The 17,950-nt window shown below is 39.3% G+C and overlaps 1 protein-coding gene across 1 annotated transcript in view; it reads left to right on the forward strand.

Annotated features, from left to right (window-relative positions):
* LOC114253075 (C3 and PZP-like alpha-2-macroglobulin domain-containing protein 8) overlaps positions 1–17,950 on the forward strand; it is a 280,824-nt gene that overhangs the window by 119,603 nt on the left and 143,271 nt on the right. Inside the window, exon 3 of the mRNA XM_089728393.1 lies at positions 14,699–14,880. Within this exon, the coding sequence (XP_089584519.1) occupies positions 14,699–14,880 (182 nt within the window). The remainder of the gene's footprint in view (positions 1–14,698; positions 14,881–17,950) is intronic.

Raw genomic sequence — 17,950 nt, forward strand, 5'->3', positions numbered from 1 at the left:
ATTCCACTGAAAAACTAAAGAGATACTTAGTAATTTCATCCCAATTGATTAAAGTTTTAAATGATTTAACTTGGTCTTATTTTTTTTCATAACAGATTTCATATTATAATATAATATGAATTAAGAAGAAAATATAAGATAAGGCTTAAAGATCTATTTACCAGGGCACAAGATCTTTCAGAAAAAACCGCGAAAAAGTAGAAGTGAGAAAATATAGCCGAATCAAATCACTGTATAAAATAAATTACTTATTTCACGTAAAGACTCGTATGTTTAAAAGTGAGGTTCACAATTGCCAACCTCATTGTGTTTTGCGATCAACTCCGTCCCCGAAAATTGTCGAGTGACATACTAGGGTGGCCGCCACCAAAAACTGAAGCACACTCTACGAGGAAAAACGCTGTACTGGTTATTGCGGTTTCCTTCCATCCCTAGTCTCACAATTCTTACAGTTAATAAATACCGGACAAAGTTCACTCAAAATCGAGTGACGGATTCTTTCAACCGCGCAAACAAGATACGTACTAAGGGTGGTATAACTCTATCTAATAACTAGCGACCCGCCCTCGCTTCGCTTCGGAAACATTAAAACACACATGAAACCAAAAATATAAAAAAAATTTTTTTTTAAAAAAAGTAGCCTATGTTCATCAGGGACAATGTCGGCTTCTAATGGAAAAAGATTTTTTCAAATCGGTCCAGTAGTTTCGGAGCCTATTCGAAACAAACAAACAAACAAATCTTTCCTCTTTATAATATTAGTATAGATATCTTTTCATTTTCCACTCACGACGTCTCGTATTAAGCATCTCGTGTTAATCTATTATTATACCGCTAATGTTTTCAAGTAATTAAATTTTAATTCCATTCATATCATTTTCGTCATAGTTTCAAATTTTTTTTATTACCTACGTTAGATTTATTGATAATTATTATAAGTATACTGTTTAGATTTCGAAATTTTTATTTTTTATTTTTTTATTGCTTAGATGGGTAGACGAGTTCCCAGCCCACCTGGTGTTAAGTGGTTACTGGAGCATATAGACGTCTTCAACGTAAATGCGCCACCCACCTTGAAATATAAGTTCTAAGGTCTCAGTATAGTTACAACGGTTACCCTTCAAACCGAAACGCATTGCTGCTTCACGGCCGAAATAGGCGGGGTTGTGGTACCTTACCCGTGCGTACTCACAAGAGGTCCTACCACCAGTAAAAATTAGTAATTTAAAATAATTAATAATATAATTAAAAATTAGTAATTAGTAAATTAGTATTTTTTTATAATGCATTACCCGATCCATTCATGAATTTCTCATGAATTATCTGCCTTAAATTCACTGATTTGGTAGACCGAGCATTATTCACGTTCCGAATACACAGAAGTTCGAGTCAATTCTGTTAGCTTTTGCAGCTCCAAAGCTTTGTGGGAGCTTCGGCTTTTCAGCACTGTGCCTTAGACTATTAATTGAGACAGGATACTGCACCGATTTGGTTTTCAATGTTTGCCCGAATGAAATGTTGAATTGTATTCAAAAACGTATCAGACACGTTATATATGTAACAGAATACATATTGTAATTATACATTTAATGCATGCATTGTATGTAATGTATTGTAGTACCAATAGAATAAAACCTATATGATTTTTTTTAACTGTGAATTCTTATATACTTATCATATGAAGACAGTATTTTTAAAATCACTTTATTTTTTGTAGGCAAAACGTCAATTTTAAAAGCGATGAGTCTCAAGGGACTAATTTTTCAATCAACAAAATGCTAATATAGCCAAATATTATATTTTTCGTTTTTCGTTTACATCATGGTGCTTTCGATTAAATTTTAATGAATATTCATTCATCATCATATATCATGTTCATTGCTTAGGTGGGTGAATTGATTCATGAGTCACTTAGTAATTATGCTGTTTCCGAAACACATAGATATAGAAATGTGACTGCTACACCCAAAGCTTAGATATGAAGTTCCAGTGTCAATTGTTTCAGTATTTAACGGCTGTGCCATCCGTTTAAGGGTTATAACCCACATATCAACTCGGAAAGAGATCATAACCGTATCAACTTGAGCCATTATTGTTTATATGAAGCTCCTAAGCGAAGAGAACCAATGTGTCTATCTTGGACCAACTGCAGATAGAGACAAAAGACTGTCTACACTCTGCCTTCGCCGCGCACTCGAGTACTTCGATCATATTGCTCGGAAAACGCCCGATAACCTAGAGTGACTATTTGTGACAGGGAAGATCGAGGGGAAGAGACCGCGCGGGCGCAGTCCGACAAGGTGGTTAGATCAAATCCGCACCACACTAGGGATTCCATTCCACGAAGCCCTTCATGCGGCCCATGATTGGAGGCGCTGGAGGGACATTGCGAGAAGTAGGATCATGTCAAAATATGATGATCACGACCCTTAGCAGTGAGGAAACGAAACGAAGAGGAGGTATGAAGCTCCTTACTGAAAAGCACAGTAATCGAAATCATGACGTAAACGATTCGCCTCGGGATAAGTAGTTACGATCCGAGGTGTGACGTGTAGTCAACCAGCAACCCCCACGCTTACAAATGCATATGTGTGCATCTATTCGTCCAGCCTTGCCCTTCGCACATGTCCCTTAGGGTCATAGCACACATATGAACTCGGAGGCAAAAATAGGCAGAGTTATGGTAGCTGCTAACGTGGGTTTTCAGCAGCCATTTATTCAATTTTGAGGGTAGGTTAATAGTTTTTACAATTCACTTGAGACTACATTTCATTAATGGGATTTGGTAACTATTTATGATGGTTCTTAAGATTGCCTAAAGCCTTAATATGTATTAAGGTAATAATAAGGTAAATTAGTGAATTATGGAACAATGATGGGCCAGATATGATGCATTGTAGACTGAATTTGGCGAACTTTAGGCCAAGATAAGAGACTGCAGTATATGGAATACTGAGGTCTTATTTCGGAGGCCAAAAACCAGCTTGGGCTATCGAATTGTTTCCTAAAAAGCCTGACACGATCAATACTTGGACTGAGCTATTGTTAATGCTAATCCTCTAATCACTGCAGTAATTTTTACGCCAGCGAAAGGAAGATCGAGAAATGTTTTCAGTACATCTTTGCCAACGACACATGAATAATTCATTAGCACGTAACGAGTTTCCAGCGAACATTCAGCTTCGTAAGAGAAATCTATACGATCCGGAGAAAGGACAGCTTTGATGATTTTAATAAAAAAAGGGCGTATTTTCTTTAGCTATATACGATGAGAGCTTTTTTTGCTATCAGCTGTTTACATTAACCCACATACATAAAAAACTAACAACATAAAGTAATTTTGCGAGTGGACTAACAATTCGCCCTTTTTTACTCTCACTAATATTTTTCTAGGACCGTTCGCGTTTCGCTTCGAAAGGGATTATATAATAAAATTTAAGCTTAACGATATCTATGAGCGCCACAGATTAACAACAGGCGGGCATTGACCTCGTCCACTAATCTAAAGATGTGTTAATTTGGTTTCACGAATCCAGAGATCATAAAATTTATGGAACCGCCCAGATGAGGGGCAAAAGAATAAACGTTTAGCTTAACCTTAAAATAAATGTTATGGATTATCCGACGTCAGTAATATTACTAAAAATATTGAAAAACCTGGTCAGAAATAAAGACAAAGAGAAGTCAATTCAGTCGCAGTATTGTTTAAAAGCGAAAATCTTCGATACATTGAAACAATGTGGTGAAGAGAAAACTGTAATCAGCAGATGCACTTGTTACCGCCAGATGGCGCCCGTGTTTGTTCCACATTATTGTAACACGAGTTCTAATACATTTTCTTATTGTAAGGATGAAGGGATATATTGAATTGGCGAGGTCTGCACGAATATTCTAAGGGAAAACTGAATTCGGATTTATGGTAGCGTTATGAGAGCTTTGTAAATAAAGAAAATAATAAAGATGTGTTTATTTGTATAGAATACGTTATATAAATAAGCTGGAGGTAGAATATTATTGTGGATAACCGTGTCACTAAAATTCTTTAGCCAATTTTTTGGTCCTATCTCGAATGGTCAGATCTTTTTTCAAAAAAGCTTTTTTTTATGACCATCGGTTACTAGACCCTATACTATTTCAGTTATTTTAATAATATACAATAGTTATCCTCGATTAAGCTAGGGTTTTTTTTGCATAGATGGTTGGGCGAACTCACACCGCATCTGGTGATAAGTGGTTACCCACAGACATCTACAATGTAAATGTCTATACCCACGTGGAAGTCAAGCGTGAACATTTGTTAAGTAAGTATTTTATTAGAAAAATTGGTATCCGCCTGCGGGATTTTGATAAGTGGTTACCGGAGCCCACAGACATCTACAATGTAAATGTCGCCACCTACGTGGAAGTCAATCGTGAACATTTGTTAATTACGTATTTTTTTAGCAAAATTTGTACCCGCCTGCGGGATTTGAGCATCGGTGCATCGCTGAACACGAACGCACCGGATGTTTTATCCTTTAGGTCACGACGACTTCAAATATAGTATATCCACATTTTTGATCGACCTAAGAAATGAGTAGCTATGCACAGAAGCTTGGTTCCATTTTAAGCATTTGTCTCAATTCTAAAAACCTTACGATGAACAATTTGCCATAATTAAATAAATACCTTAGACTCGAAATAATCAAACACTAAGTTAGTAAAAAAATAAATATCAACCACTAGCTGACTCGGCAGACTTCGCAGTGCCTCAATCGATAAATAAAAAAACTTACTTTTTTTTTTCGGGTAGAGGTCCGAACCTCCTACGAGGTCCCCGCGCAAAAGGGGCGCGCGGGGTATGTGAGACTCAACGATCTGCATGGTGTTGTGAGCAGACCGCGGGCCCAAGGATTTTAGGGCCCACCCACTAAACGACTCCCCTGTACTCTTACACCCGACGTCCGATCCCCTTCGAGGTCAGAACCCGGATGAGGTAGGGGGGCTACCGCGGTCAACACTACAACCAGACGGCGCGGCTCACCCCAAGGACGCCCAGCCGACGGAGTCTTCGAGGCGAATCGAAGGCTCTGAAACGTCGGCCGTCTCGGTACGGCAGCCTGTCGGGCCGCCCAGACGGTGCCGCTGGTGTCCCGGTATACCCCGCTGGACCAGAACCAGCCTGCCGGGTCGGGACGCGATACACCGTCGACCGGTCGCTCTATTCACTCCACGGCAGCGCGCTAGAGTGCTGGTAGCGCGCCGCGCGGCCTCACCCCCTCAGGTCGCACCTTGACCTTCACCGGGGGAGGCCGCTACCTACAGGGGCCGGGAAGTACGGGCGTATTCCCGCCTCCGGCCCCCGGCTCGACGGCGACGGATCGGTGCGGAAAGGGAAGAGCTCTACCTCTCTCGCTCCGCCGCTTCCTTCTGCGAGATGGTGGACTCGCAGAAGTCGAGCATCGCCTTCCAGGACGCGTCGCTGCCGAGCATCGTAGCCACGACGCGCGGCAGCGAGAGGTCCTCTCCTATGACCGCGACGAGGGCGGCGCGTTGCTCGTCGAATCCAGAGCAACGCGCCAATGTATGTTCCGCTGTGTCTTCCTCGTCGCGGTCCGCGTAGTGGTGGCACTGCGCCGTCGGTTCCCTTCCGGCTATTTTGAAAAGGTACCGGGCAAAACAACCATGGCCGGTCAATATTTGCGTCAGCCGGAAGGTGAGGCATCCGCGGTCGCGGCCCACCCAGTCCGCGAGAACCGGGCGGACCCCCTCGACAGTACGGAGGCCGGCCCACGGGTCCGCCAAGCGGCGAGACCACGCCTCCAGCACGGAACGCCGAGATTGGAGCCTCCGCGCTCGAACTACACCTTTGCCGGGACGACCCTCCCCCCTAGAGCGGAGGTCGCTACGCCACCTGTAATCGGCAGCGAGCGCCTCCGCTTCCAGGTCCCAGGGTGGCGCCCCGGCGAGCAAGCACGCCGCCTCGAAGGAGACGGTGCGGTATCCTCGGATCGCCCTGACCGCGATCGCGCGCTGCGGACGTCGCAGCGCCGCGACGTTCTTGCGGGTCAGGGCGTGGCCCCATACGGGAGCGCCGTATAGTGCCATCGACCGCACCACCCCCATGTCGAGGTGGCGCGCCACCTGATCGGGACCCCCGACGTTTGGAAGCAGCCGGCTCAAAGAGCCGGCCGTCGCCATCAGTCGAGGGCCCAACTTCTCAAAGTGAGCGCGGAAGTTCCACCGACCATCCAGTTCGAGGCCGAGGTACCGAAGACCGGTCACCTCGACCCCGACGCGGACGCCTCCGATCACGAGGTGGGCACCCAGAGGCGGCGCTCGTCCCAGCCCGTGAAACAACAGGGCCTGGGTTTTGTCGAGCGCCACCTCGAGCCCCAATCGTCGGATCCTAGTGACTACGTGTGCCACGCCTGCGCACGCCAGACGGGCAGACTCCCGGTAGTCCCTCCCCGGAGCCACGACCAACGTGTCGTCGGCGTAACAAATTACGCTCAGCCCGGGGAGAAAAATAAAAAAAAACCTAAGCTTTTGTATAAAATAAACTTAAAACAAACAAAAGGATACCACCGACGGGGACACATCAAAGGAAAAACAAAATTGTTATTTTTATTTAATTCCGAGCATTTTTATATTTATCTATATTTTAAACCTTCTTTGGACTAACACAAATAATTCAAGACCAAAGTTAGCCAAATCGGTCCAGCCGTTTTTAGGGAGACTAACGAACAGCAATTCATTTTTATGTAATATATAGATTAAAAAAGTCTCAGAAGTTTAAAAAAGCTATCGAAATATTTGAAGACCAACATAATTGCTTCTACGTATTTAATTTCATATCTTTGTTCACACATTTTATTGAATTTGCTATGATATTTAGCCCAGACAAGAGCAAGCATAAGCTCGAACGTCGTCCCTAATAAAAAGTGACTCTACAAGAATCAACCCTTCAAACGTAAACATTGCTTTAAAATATCGCTGACAGAAGAAAAAAAACCGTTCCGATATCACGTAGGAGCCGTTACCGTTTCTATTTATTTGTTGCTCGGGTCGTTTTAGCCGAGTCCAAGTACTGGGCCGACAATGGAGTCACGCACGCGGACCGCTTTCCCGCACTCTGGGAGGCTTAAAAATATATCGGATGTTTATTCGTAGAGGCATGACCCGGTGAGATATGGATTGACCGAATTTTCGGGTTCTTCGTGGAGTTAGACCATTGTTTGTCTCTATTCGATGTTTTTTTTTATGGCTTAGATGGGTAGACGAGCTCAACAGCCCACCTGGTGTTAAGTGGTCACTGGAGCCCATAGATATCTACAACGTAAATACGCCACCCACCTTGAGATTTGAGTTCTAAAATCTCAGTATAGTTACAACGGCTGCCCCACCCTTCAAACCGAAACGCATTACTGCTTCACGGCAGAAATAGGCAGGGTGGTGGTACCTATCCGCGCGGACTCACAAGAGGTCTTACTACCAGTCATATCGTCATATAATGCCAAAAGTACTCACTATTAGTTAATTTAATAACAAGGCTCTTAGCTCTTTACAATACTTTATTAAATATAATAGGTTTTATAAGAAAAATTGTAAGAATGGAAATGCGACATAACACTCAGTATTCGCGAGACCCTCATAAAAACATTACAATACTTAATGTTTATTCAAATCGATCGATTCAATCGTTCCTGGCAAGTGTCCATGGCCGATCTTTTGTTGTTTGAATCCCTTGTATTGGATTTCTCTTACATCCTTACGACAAGGCAAATAAAGTTCATTTTGCTTTCATCATCGTTGGAGTGATTTCACAATACTTGCGGCAAGAATATCCTTAGCGAATTCGCATCGTCATACAACTTACATAACCAAATCTGGCCTTCTTCAAGGCTTCTATCGTCTTGTAAACTTGCTAATAAAAACGCATTACAAAAGTAATAGCGCAGTACTTTTCTATTTATTATCAAATATTGTTTTTTTTTTCAAGTACAGTGGAAATTTTTAAGAAATAACTTTCTTATAATAGTTTAAAGTTACTCCGGTCAAAAGGAAAGTTCAAGTAATTCAATATTGACACATATTTATATTGATTTGATGCTTGTTATACAAAGTAGTTTACACTTGAGATTTGATACTCAGAGGCCACTTAACACTGACTCAGAGATATATGAATAAATTACGTGTAAATTTTCAATGAACTTTGCGGCAGAGATGCGAATGTAGAGATGGATGTATGGAGTGACAAGAATGGATAAGATAAATAATGAGTATATCAGAGGAAGTGAGAAAGTAGCCCCGGTAAGCAACAAATTAAAGAGCGGACGGTTAGCGTGGTATGGACATGTGGTGAGTAGAGAGAAGATGCATGTGACTAAGAGATGTATGGAAATGGTAGTGCAAGGTAGAGGGGGAAGAGATCGACAGAAGAAGACTTGGATGGAGTGTGTGAATGACGATATGAGAGATAGAGGAGTGAGTGTTGAGATGACGGCTGATAGAAGAGAATGGAAGAGAAAAATTAGCTGTGCTGCCTCACCTAGTGGGATAAGGTAGAGAAAAAGAAGAGATTTTCAATGAACTTTAGTTTCAATAAGTTTTTATGTATGTGGATTTAAAAATAAAACTAAGTAGAACACTCGAATCAAGAGTTACTTCCTACTGATCATTATAAATACTCTTTACTTTGAGTTAACATTTCCCAGAGGGAAAACCGATCCCGGGCAGTTTTAAATTAAGTTTTAGCCCACATTTACTTAGAAAACAGAATGAGTTAGCTTTTAAATTTTATTTTTCCAGCCAAAAGCCTTAAGTTTTTTATAGGTTTATTTAGAGAATTAGAATTGTGATGGTTTTTTCTTTAATAACATCTTTTTTTGTTCGTCTCTATGGTGATACCAAGGAAAGGCTATATCAGCGTTAGCGTAGTGTATAGGTAAGCCCTCGGGGCCCAAACCGGAGGTGTTGTTAACACTTGCCCTAGCAAGAAGAGTCCTTCGCAGAATCTACCACCGGATCGGAAACGCGACCCACTGAGAAAATCCGGCGAGAAACTCAGTGGGCATAACATCGTTACGGTCTAAATGTATGTGCAAAGAAAAAAAGATGTGTGGTGTCGTGGGACACCGGATAGGAACGAAGTCCCTTATTATAAAGATATTAATTTTAAGTTCTATTCGAGGTATAAAGAAAATAGTATTAATCCGGTATACATTTTTTAGTATATTTTTTTTTATTTATAAAAATAAAATACAAACTACTTTACAAAGTTATCAATTTTAGTTTATTCACAATAATTTATAAAAAATATATAATAATAATATACAAAGAAACAGCTATTTATATGAATAATAATAACCGTCATCACGTAGACTATACATTAGACACTGTATAGCCATCATACTAAGACTATACATAAATAACAAAAATCTTATGTTACGGACGTTTTTTCTCGGTTAGGGTACCCCCTGCATCGTCCCATAACGAACTTCGTTCCAAAACCTTTATTATTTAAAATTCTTAAGTTTTTAAAAAGGATTTTTCTTCAGTGTAATGGAGTGCAGTCGGTCAATCAGTAAAAAGAAAGCTGAGTCTTGTATAGTTTATTGATACTGTTTACTAATACTGTTTATTAATACTGTTTACTGTTTAATTTTTAATATTCATTTTAAAAGAGATTAAGAGCTTTAAATGTTCTTATCTTATTATCTTATCTTATATTATGTACAGAAAACACAATTAAGTCTTTTACTGTTTATTGATTCTGAGATACCCCATATCATTATATATGTATAATATGATGAAGGATCCAAGTAGATAACGCCAGTAATGTCATCATCAATGATTACGTTTTATCATAAAAAATCTTACTATTTCTGCCGTGAAGCAGTAATGCGTTTCGGTTTGAAGGGTGGGGCAGCCGTTGTAACTATAATTGAGACCTTAGAACTTATATCTCAAGATGGGTGGCGCATTTACGTTGTAGATGTCTATGTGCTCTAGTAACCACTTAACACCAGGTGGGCTGTGAGCTCGTCCACTCATCTAAGCAACAAAAAAAAAAAAAAATCTAAGCTTAGCTGCTTAAGTCTATGACAGATCATAAACAGTCATCTAGGCTTTCGTGATTGCCAACGTTACAAATACAATTAAATTACCAGTTCTTTAGTTAATAGCGAGTACCTAATATTGTAAAACTACCTATTTTTTATTTTTTTTAATGCTTAAATGGGTGGACGGGCTCACGGCTCATCTGGTCTTAAGTGCGGAGCTAGCGGAGGCCATAGACATCAACAACGTACATACCGCTACCCACCTTGAGATTTGCTTTCTGAGGTCTCTACTTAAATTAAAAACAGAGACTTTTGACCTTTTGACATACCTCTAATGTCTTGACATATTGTATTCAATATTAGCACCAAAGCTTAAAATAATATTATTTCAATTATTCTGCGGTGACTTATAATATATAAACATAATGGGTTTCTACTCAACTCTAGCTTTCTATTGTCACTTTTAAAGCCTGTCAAAAGTTTCTCGCGGACGACTTTGTGACTTCACGTCACATACGACCCGGGTAACACAAATAAACCGGATAACTACTGCGGACTACCTTCAAATAAACCGGGCACTGCAACTGGAAGCCGCAATGCACTAAGTTGAGCACTTTGTTCGTTTCAACTTTGAAACGAAATCGGGAACTTTTTATACTTGTTGGAGCATGTTAGTTTTTATTGTTTAACTAGCTGACCCGGCAGACTTCGTAGTGCCTCAATCGATAAACAAAAGACCTAAAATTTTGTATAAAATAAACTTAAAATAAACAAAAGGAGTCCGTCCGACGGTGGACACATTATTTTTATTTAATTCCGAGCATTTTCATATTTATGTACCTTTTAAACCTTCTCTGGACTTCCACAAATAATTCAAGACCAAAATTAGCCAAATCGGTTAAGCCGTTCTCGAGTTTTAGCGAGACTAACGAACAGCTATTAATTTTTATATATATAGATTTATGGGTAGTTTAATTTTAAAAGTTTTTTTACAGTGATTGTTGTAACCACGGAAATTATAATAATAATAAATGAATAGCAAATCATGCACGGTTATCCGGCTCCAAATTAACATTCCCTGTGTTATAGGTACCAAAGACTGACATACATACTTGTATAACACTTAAAGATAATAAAATACCCAAACAAAGAGTAAACAAACCTGTTCGTCACATGAGTGTTTTGCCTGATGTGAGAATCGAACCCACGATCATTGGCGCAACAGTTAGGAGCGCTAGCTACTTACTTCACCACAGCGTCATTCATAAAGTCTTCGAAACTTCGGTAATAATATAGAGGCAATAAAAAACGCGAGATTAAACTGTAAAAGTTTTGTGTCTACAAGTCGCGAAAACCGAAGGAAATGGTATAACGTTATTAGATTAGATTTAAGTCGTCGTGGCCTATAAGTCGTCCGGTGTTCGAATCCCGCCGGCAAGTATCAATTTTTTTAAATGGAATACGTACTTAAGAAATGTTCGCGATTGACTTTCACGGTGAAGGAATAACATCGTGTATAAAAATCAAACCCGCAAATTTATAATTTGCGTAATTATTGGTGGTTGGACCTCTTGTGAGTCCGCACGGATAAGGTACCACCGCCCTGCCTATTTCTGCCGTGAAGCAGTAATGCGTTTCGGTTTGAAGGAAGGGGCAGTCGTTGTGACAATACTGAAACCTTAGAACTTATGTCTGACGGTAGGTGGCGGCATTTACGTTGTAGATGTCTATGGGCTCCGGTAACGCTTAAGACCAGGTAGGCCGTGAGCTCGTCCACTCACCTAAGCAATAAATAAATAAAAGATTCGAATAGAATAATTGCAGCCATGTAAGGCAATTCCGAAATGATTTAGCGAAATAAAATTGGGTATAAATTTATTTATCAGAAGGCGTGCAGAAGCATCCGGGTGATGGAAGGCCGGCTATCCTCAACCCACGCTGGTTTTGACCCAGCGGGGTATTTCGTAGGATAACCGATTCAAACCGGCGCCATCTAGGCGGGCTTCGAACAGCCTGCCGACCGAGAGGGCTGGTGGTCGTGGCGCCGACGATCGCTGGCCTGGCGTCCCGAGGGGGAGGGTGATGAGAGAGATGTGCTCCGCACTAAACACTTCGCTTTCCTCCCTTTGCCTCTCTTCATGAGTTCTGTCTCATGCGAGGTTTGGACGTTGGTTGTTGAGTGACAGGAGGTTTTAGTCGGTTCGACTTCGACATGCCCCACCCTCCATCCCCAATGGAGGGTGGGAGTACGGCGATTTCCTCCCGCCCAAAAAAAAATAAATCAGAAGGCGTATGACTAATACGAGTGGGTACCACCATTCGCTATGCAGTTAACATCCATACTTTATGCTTAAAACATGGATCTGATGACGTGAAAATATCAGCCAAAGTTAGCATCGCCTATCCATTTCATCTGATTAACAACTGGCAACATAACCACGTTTAAGCTACAAAAAAGCTAATAATAATAAAACTCGGATGACATATTAACAGTGTTTCCACAATGAGGGGAAATTCCCCATTTGAGGGGAAATTAGGGTACATAGGAGGGGGCAAAATGGAAGACATTAAAAGGGGAAATTACGGGAAATCATGGGTAAAACCTAAAACAAACCTAAAATCGATAAAGACCGTCTTTTTTTTAGTTACTACACTAGGGCCAAAAGTAAAAACTACAGCAGAACAATTTTGGAGGGGAAAAAGCGCTGAGAAGGAGAAATTTGAATTGAGGCGTGGGGAAAGGAAATCATTAAAGTGGAAACACTGTATATTAAAGTTAGTAGTAAGATATATTTATAAAGTATATGTTAAGAACGAAGTGATATGTTCCGGACACATTGACTCCAACCCTTATCAAATGTAGACATTATAGAGCCATTCGACTAGGAAATAAAAATACAAACAAAATAAGAAGCCGTAGAAATGTATTCGCGAATTTAGAAATGAATTCTTGCTTATTGTGTCGGCATTTGGATTCATTGACAAAAAAATAATATTAATTGATTGTCTGTAAAAAACATTGATGACACATTGCATGCCTTTATGAATTTAATTGAATTATTATTTCTGAATTATTACTTTGTTTAATACAAAGAAGAAGTTACTTGAAAATTACATTTTTTTCGATAAATTAATGCTTGGGACGATCGTGCCTCTCTATCGCTTGTTCCGCGCTCTCGCTTGCACGTTCACGGTTCAAGCTCAGGCGGAACGTGACACTTTTTCGTGCGTGCAGCCGCTGTTCATCGATTTATAAGACGTTAATATTTTATCACGTTAATATTTAGTACAACTCTTCCTTGGTTTTTGTGAGTAATACAATTAAAAATACCTTTTCGGTTTGTTTTCGCATTTAATTTCATTTAAGATTTCATCATTTTTCAAAACATCGTGACCACTGACATAAAATTCCAAGATGTCATTCGTGGACATTTGAATTCAATGTTTAACTGTAATATTATTAACATTTAGCTTTAGGCTATACTAGAAAGTATAGTTATGGTCTGTGAAACCTTCAATGCACACAATAAGTCGATAAGTCACAAAAATCTTCTGATTGATTTTTAAAAGTGTATCGGTATATTTTAGCGAACTTGTAAATGTTATAAGAATTTTATTAACCGTAAATCATGATCAAATATTGTCATAGTAATTTTAATTATACAATTATAGGCAATTTTTCTAATATGGGAACAACTTTGGCATACAACGTACGAGTGCCTAGCAGAAGTCATTTAATCATTAAGAGAAAATAATTTCACGTTATTCAGATTCCATTTATTTTAATTTATAACACATCCGGAAAACTAGTCTTCTGAAAAACTGTATTTTCGTCAAACAGAACTCCATATTTGGTGCACACGGTTGAAGGAAATACAATAATTCGAACATGTACGGTTTGTACAAATAAAACTGGAATTTTCAATGCAATATTTCTTTTATGTTTTGCTCGCTCGTCTGACTTCATCGTTGGCTAAAATATTCAGAAACATATTCAATAGTGGAGAAATCAGTTTAGTTTTGAGGTATGCAAGATACTACCTCATTCTAAGGACCCTTCAATCTTTGTTTTAAAAATAACGTGTTCGCTGCTTTTATTAGTATATAATTCGACGCTTGAAAGGCAAACGTGACTAAGCGACAATGCGTGAACTTTACAGTAGACTAATTTAACTAATTTTTTAATTTAAGTCGTCGTGGCCTAAAGGATAAGACGTCCGGTGCATTCGTATATAGCGATGCAACGGTGTTCGAATCCCGCAGGCGGGTACCAATTTTTCTAATGAAATACGTACTTAACAATTGTTCACGATTGACTTCTACGGTGAAGGAATAACATCGTGTAATAAAAATCAAACCCGCAAAATTTTAATTTGCGTAATTACTGGTGGTAGAACCTCTTGTGAGTCCGTGCGGGTAGGTACCACCACCCTGCCTATTTCTGCCGTGAAGCAGTAATGCGTTTCGGTTTGAAGGGTGGGGCAACCGTTGTAACTATACTTGAGACCTTAGAACTTATATCTCAAGGTGGATGGCGTATTTACGTCGTAGATGTCTATGGGCTCCAGTAACCACTTAACACCAGGTGAGCTGAGAGCTCGTCCACTAATCTAAGCTATAAAAAAAAAATTACAACTAATTTATCTTTCCAACAGGGGTTTCTCAGTGGTAGCTCCAGAGGTGGCCGTACCTGGGAAGACCACAGCCGTTTTAGTGACTCTTCATGGCCGAGCTGGTGATGATACTCTAGATCCTCTGAACGTCACCGTTAGATTGGAGACTCAAGATGCTGACAATGATGTTAAATTACTTACCACGGCCAGTCAAATGATTGATGGTAAGTTATATTATAAGGTAATATTTCAGAGACTAAGTAGTTGTTAGAGTAAGTTCTTTTAGAGAGTACAGTACGGACTAGTAACTTACAACAAGTAAATTACTTGTGGCAGAGCATATAGTGTACACATTTTTATTGCACTTGTAGGCAAACGAGCATACGGCTCACCTGGTGGTGAGTGGTTACCGTCGCCCATGGACTTCGGCAATGCCAGGGGCAGAGCCAAGCCGCTGCCTACCGCTTAATATTCTCCATAAGCCTCGTTTGAAGAAGAGCTTGTCATAGCGCTCGGGAAACACCATGGAGGGGAGCTCATTCCATAGCCAGATGGTACGAGGCAAAAATACCTCTGGAAACGCACTGTGGATGACCGCAGTGGCTCCAATCACGAATCAATGACGTATTGGTTTGGCTGGCGGAATAACTATATTACAATGCAAACTTCAAGAAACCCAGCTTGATTGGCGAGTTTTTCTTGCAGTCAGTGATATGGTGACGAATAAACAGCAGATACCACCAGTCAGCTTACGTCTGTTGAAAAACATTAATACCGTTCAAATTACGCCTACGCGTCAGTATGGTCGGCAGGGCATACCAAGGTTGGATCAACTAAGACTCTCTGTTGCTCAACAAGCAGCATCCGAGCTTTGGATGAGAAAGAACTCAAACGTAGTAAACGTAGGTAAAGTCCACCCCTCCAACCGGGGTGAACGATTAATTTGAGGCAGAAATAGAGGCAGAAATACACCTCCTCGTCCCCGTGCGAGATTGAAATATGCCCTGCTAGTAGCAAATACTTGATGGCAGTGAGCTCGTATAGTCAAATAATTAATTAATGGTATATTAATGTTAGATACCTATATTTTTGTTGCGACTACAATATACTTGATTTATTCCGTGCGTCTCTCTGATTCTCAGGTGTCACAATTAAATAATTTATAACAATAGTTACGCTGCTTGTATATTATTGAGGCCGACGAAGAGTAATTTATAAATACAACAAAATCATTTATATTTGTTCATATGTAAAAAAATGAAAAAGCTAGTAATACACGGCTTGCTTAAGATTTTGAATTATTCCAGAATCTGAATAATAATTTTCTTTTAATGTTCATAATATAATATAATTGAAAATATACATAAATTTAGAACTTCTTCAGTTCTCCGAATTCAATTTGACGAAATCCGATTCAGTAAAAAAAGCCCGATTCCTAATTCAAATTAAGAATTCGTTCGATGCATTCCCGCGTAAATGTAATAAATTCCACAGGAAATACGTTCTTCTAATAGGATTCGATTTCTATAAGGCTCTCAAGATTCGATCAAGTTATTACTGGCGTAGTAAAAATCTCATTTCGTGGCCAAAAGATGCTACTGAAAATTCGACCTACTGCCAAACAAATAAACTGTATTCAAATTCCTTTATTCCTAAACTGAAAAATGTTTACAAGTGTACGCTACTCGCCAACTATGCAAAGCGTTTGAGTCTGTATACTGCACACTAAACAAATTTGTGGGACACATTTTATTACTTTACTCTAGAAGTTATTACTTTAGAAATTATTACCGAGTGAATTTTCATTTCATTATTGCTTTAGTTACTCGTATTGTAATAATCAATTTCTAAACTTACCTTGATATTTGAAAGCTATTTTCATTGACTTGAGTTATATTAGTATTACCTATGAAATATATATGTATTAATGTTTAATAGATGTGAAATAGATACCTAGTGTACTTAGTATCCAGAGTACCTAGTAAAATCAAACTCGGAGACTTTTTTTTTATTGCTCTTGTAGGCAGACGAGAATACGGCCCTCCTGATGGTGAGTGGTTACCGTCGCCCATGGACTTCAGCAATGCCAGGGGCAGAGCCCAGCCGCTGCTTACCGCAACTATAACATATATACTACTACTATAATATATACATAATAATTAATGACAGTTAGGCACATTATCAGCTAGTACGTACCATCATCTTAGTTATTTCTACTGTGAAGCAAGTATTACGTTCAAGTTTCAAGAGATGATATAAAATTGAAACTTTAGCTTCGTGTTTCAAATTGGATGTCTTCAGTAACGATGAAACATTGTGTACCTGTGATTGGAAAATGAAAAAATACACTACTTTATTATTTAATCAGACAAAGAATATTAAGCAGTAGGGAGCGGCTTGGCTCTGCTCCTGGCATTGCTGAAGTCCATGGGCGACGGTAACCACTTACCATCAGGTGGGCCGTACACTCGTCTGCCTACAAAGGCAATAAAAAAAAAAAAAAATCTAATTTCACATAATAGGTTGGAGAAAAAGTCTTTTCGCATTATAGTATGTTTGAACTTGTAATAAAATCTCTTTGGCTTATACTATTTGTATCTGGCTACTTTTGGTATCATTAAAAGTTTAAATTTTAAAGAAGTTAATTCCAAATTCAAATTAGGAAAATGTGTGATCTTATACCTTTATACGAGCAATTCTTGTATATTAATACATAAGTATATAATCTGAATCTCGGAAACGGCTCCAACGATTTTCATAAAATTTAGTATACAGGGGATTTCGGGGTCGATAAATCGATCTAGCTACGATTTATTTTCAGAAAATGTTCTTTTATTCGTGTTTTCAATAATCAACTCTTCCCGACATCATCGTCTAGTTTTTATTTATGTTTCGTACTGTCAAGATGAGTGAATCTAATGAAGAAATTCGATGTCACGGTATTTTGATCAGAATCCCCAAAATTTCTATAGCAATGGGATCATGCCTGTACCTACAAGATGGCAAAAAGTTATCGAACAAAAAAGTACCTGCATACTTTAGTTAAATGTAAATAAACTATATTAAAAAACGTTGTGAATTTTCTTAAAAAATGCAAAGACACTTTTTCCCCAACCTACTATAATAGGCGAGGAGAAGTTTAATAATATTAGGTATATCGGTATTTTTAACAGTCATATCCAACCAGTTATTTTTGTGAAGTTTTTAAACTGAATTTATTTAAACAAGTCATGTTGTTTACATCGTGTTCAAGCGTTTGCTAAATGCTGTTTTGCTATGCAAGTTGGAGTACGA

This window comes from Bombyx mandarina, chromosome 06 (genome assembly GCF_030267445.1).
Source record: "Bombyx mandarina strain Sakado chromosome 06, ASM3026744v2".
NCBI classification, from domain to species: domain Eukaryota; kingdom Metazoa; phylum Arthropoda; class Insecta; order Lepidoptera; family Bombycidae; genus Bombyx; species Bombyx mandarina.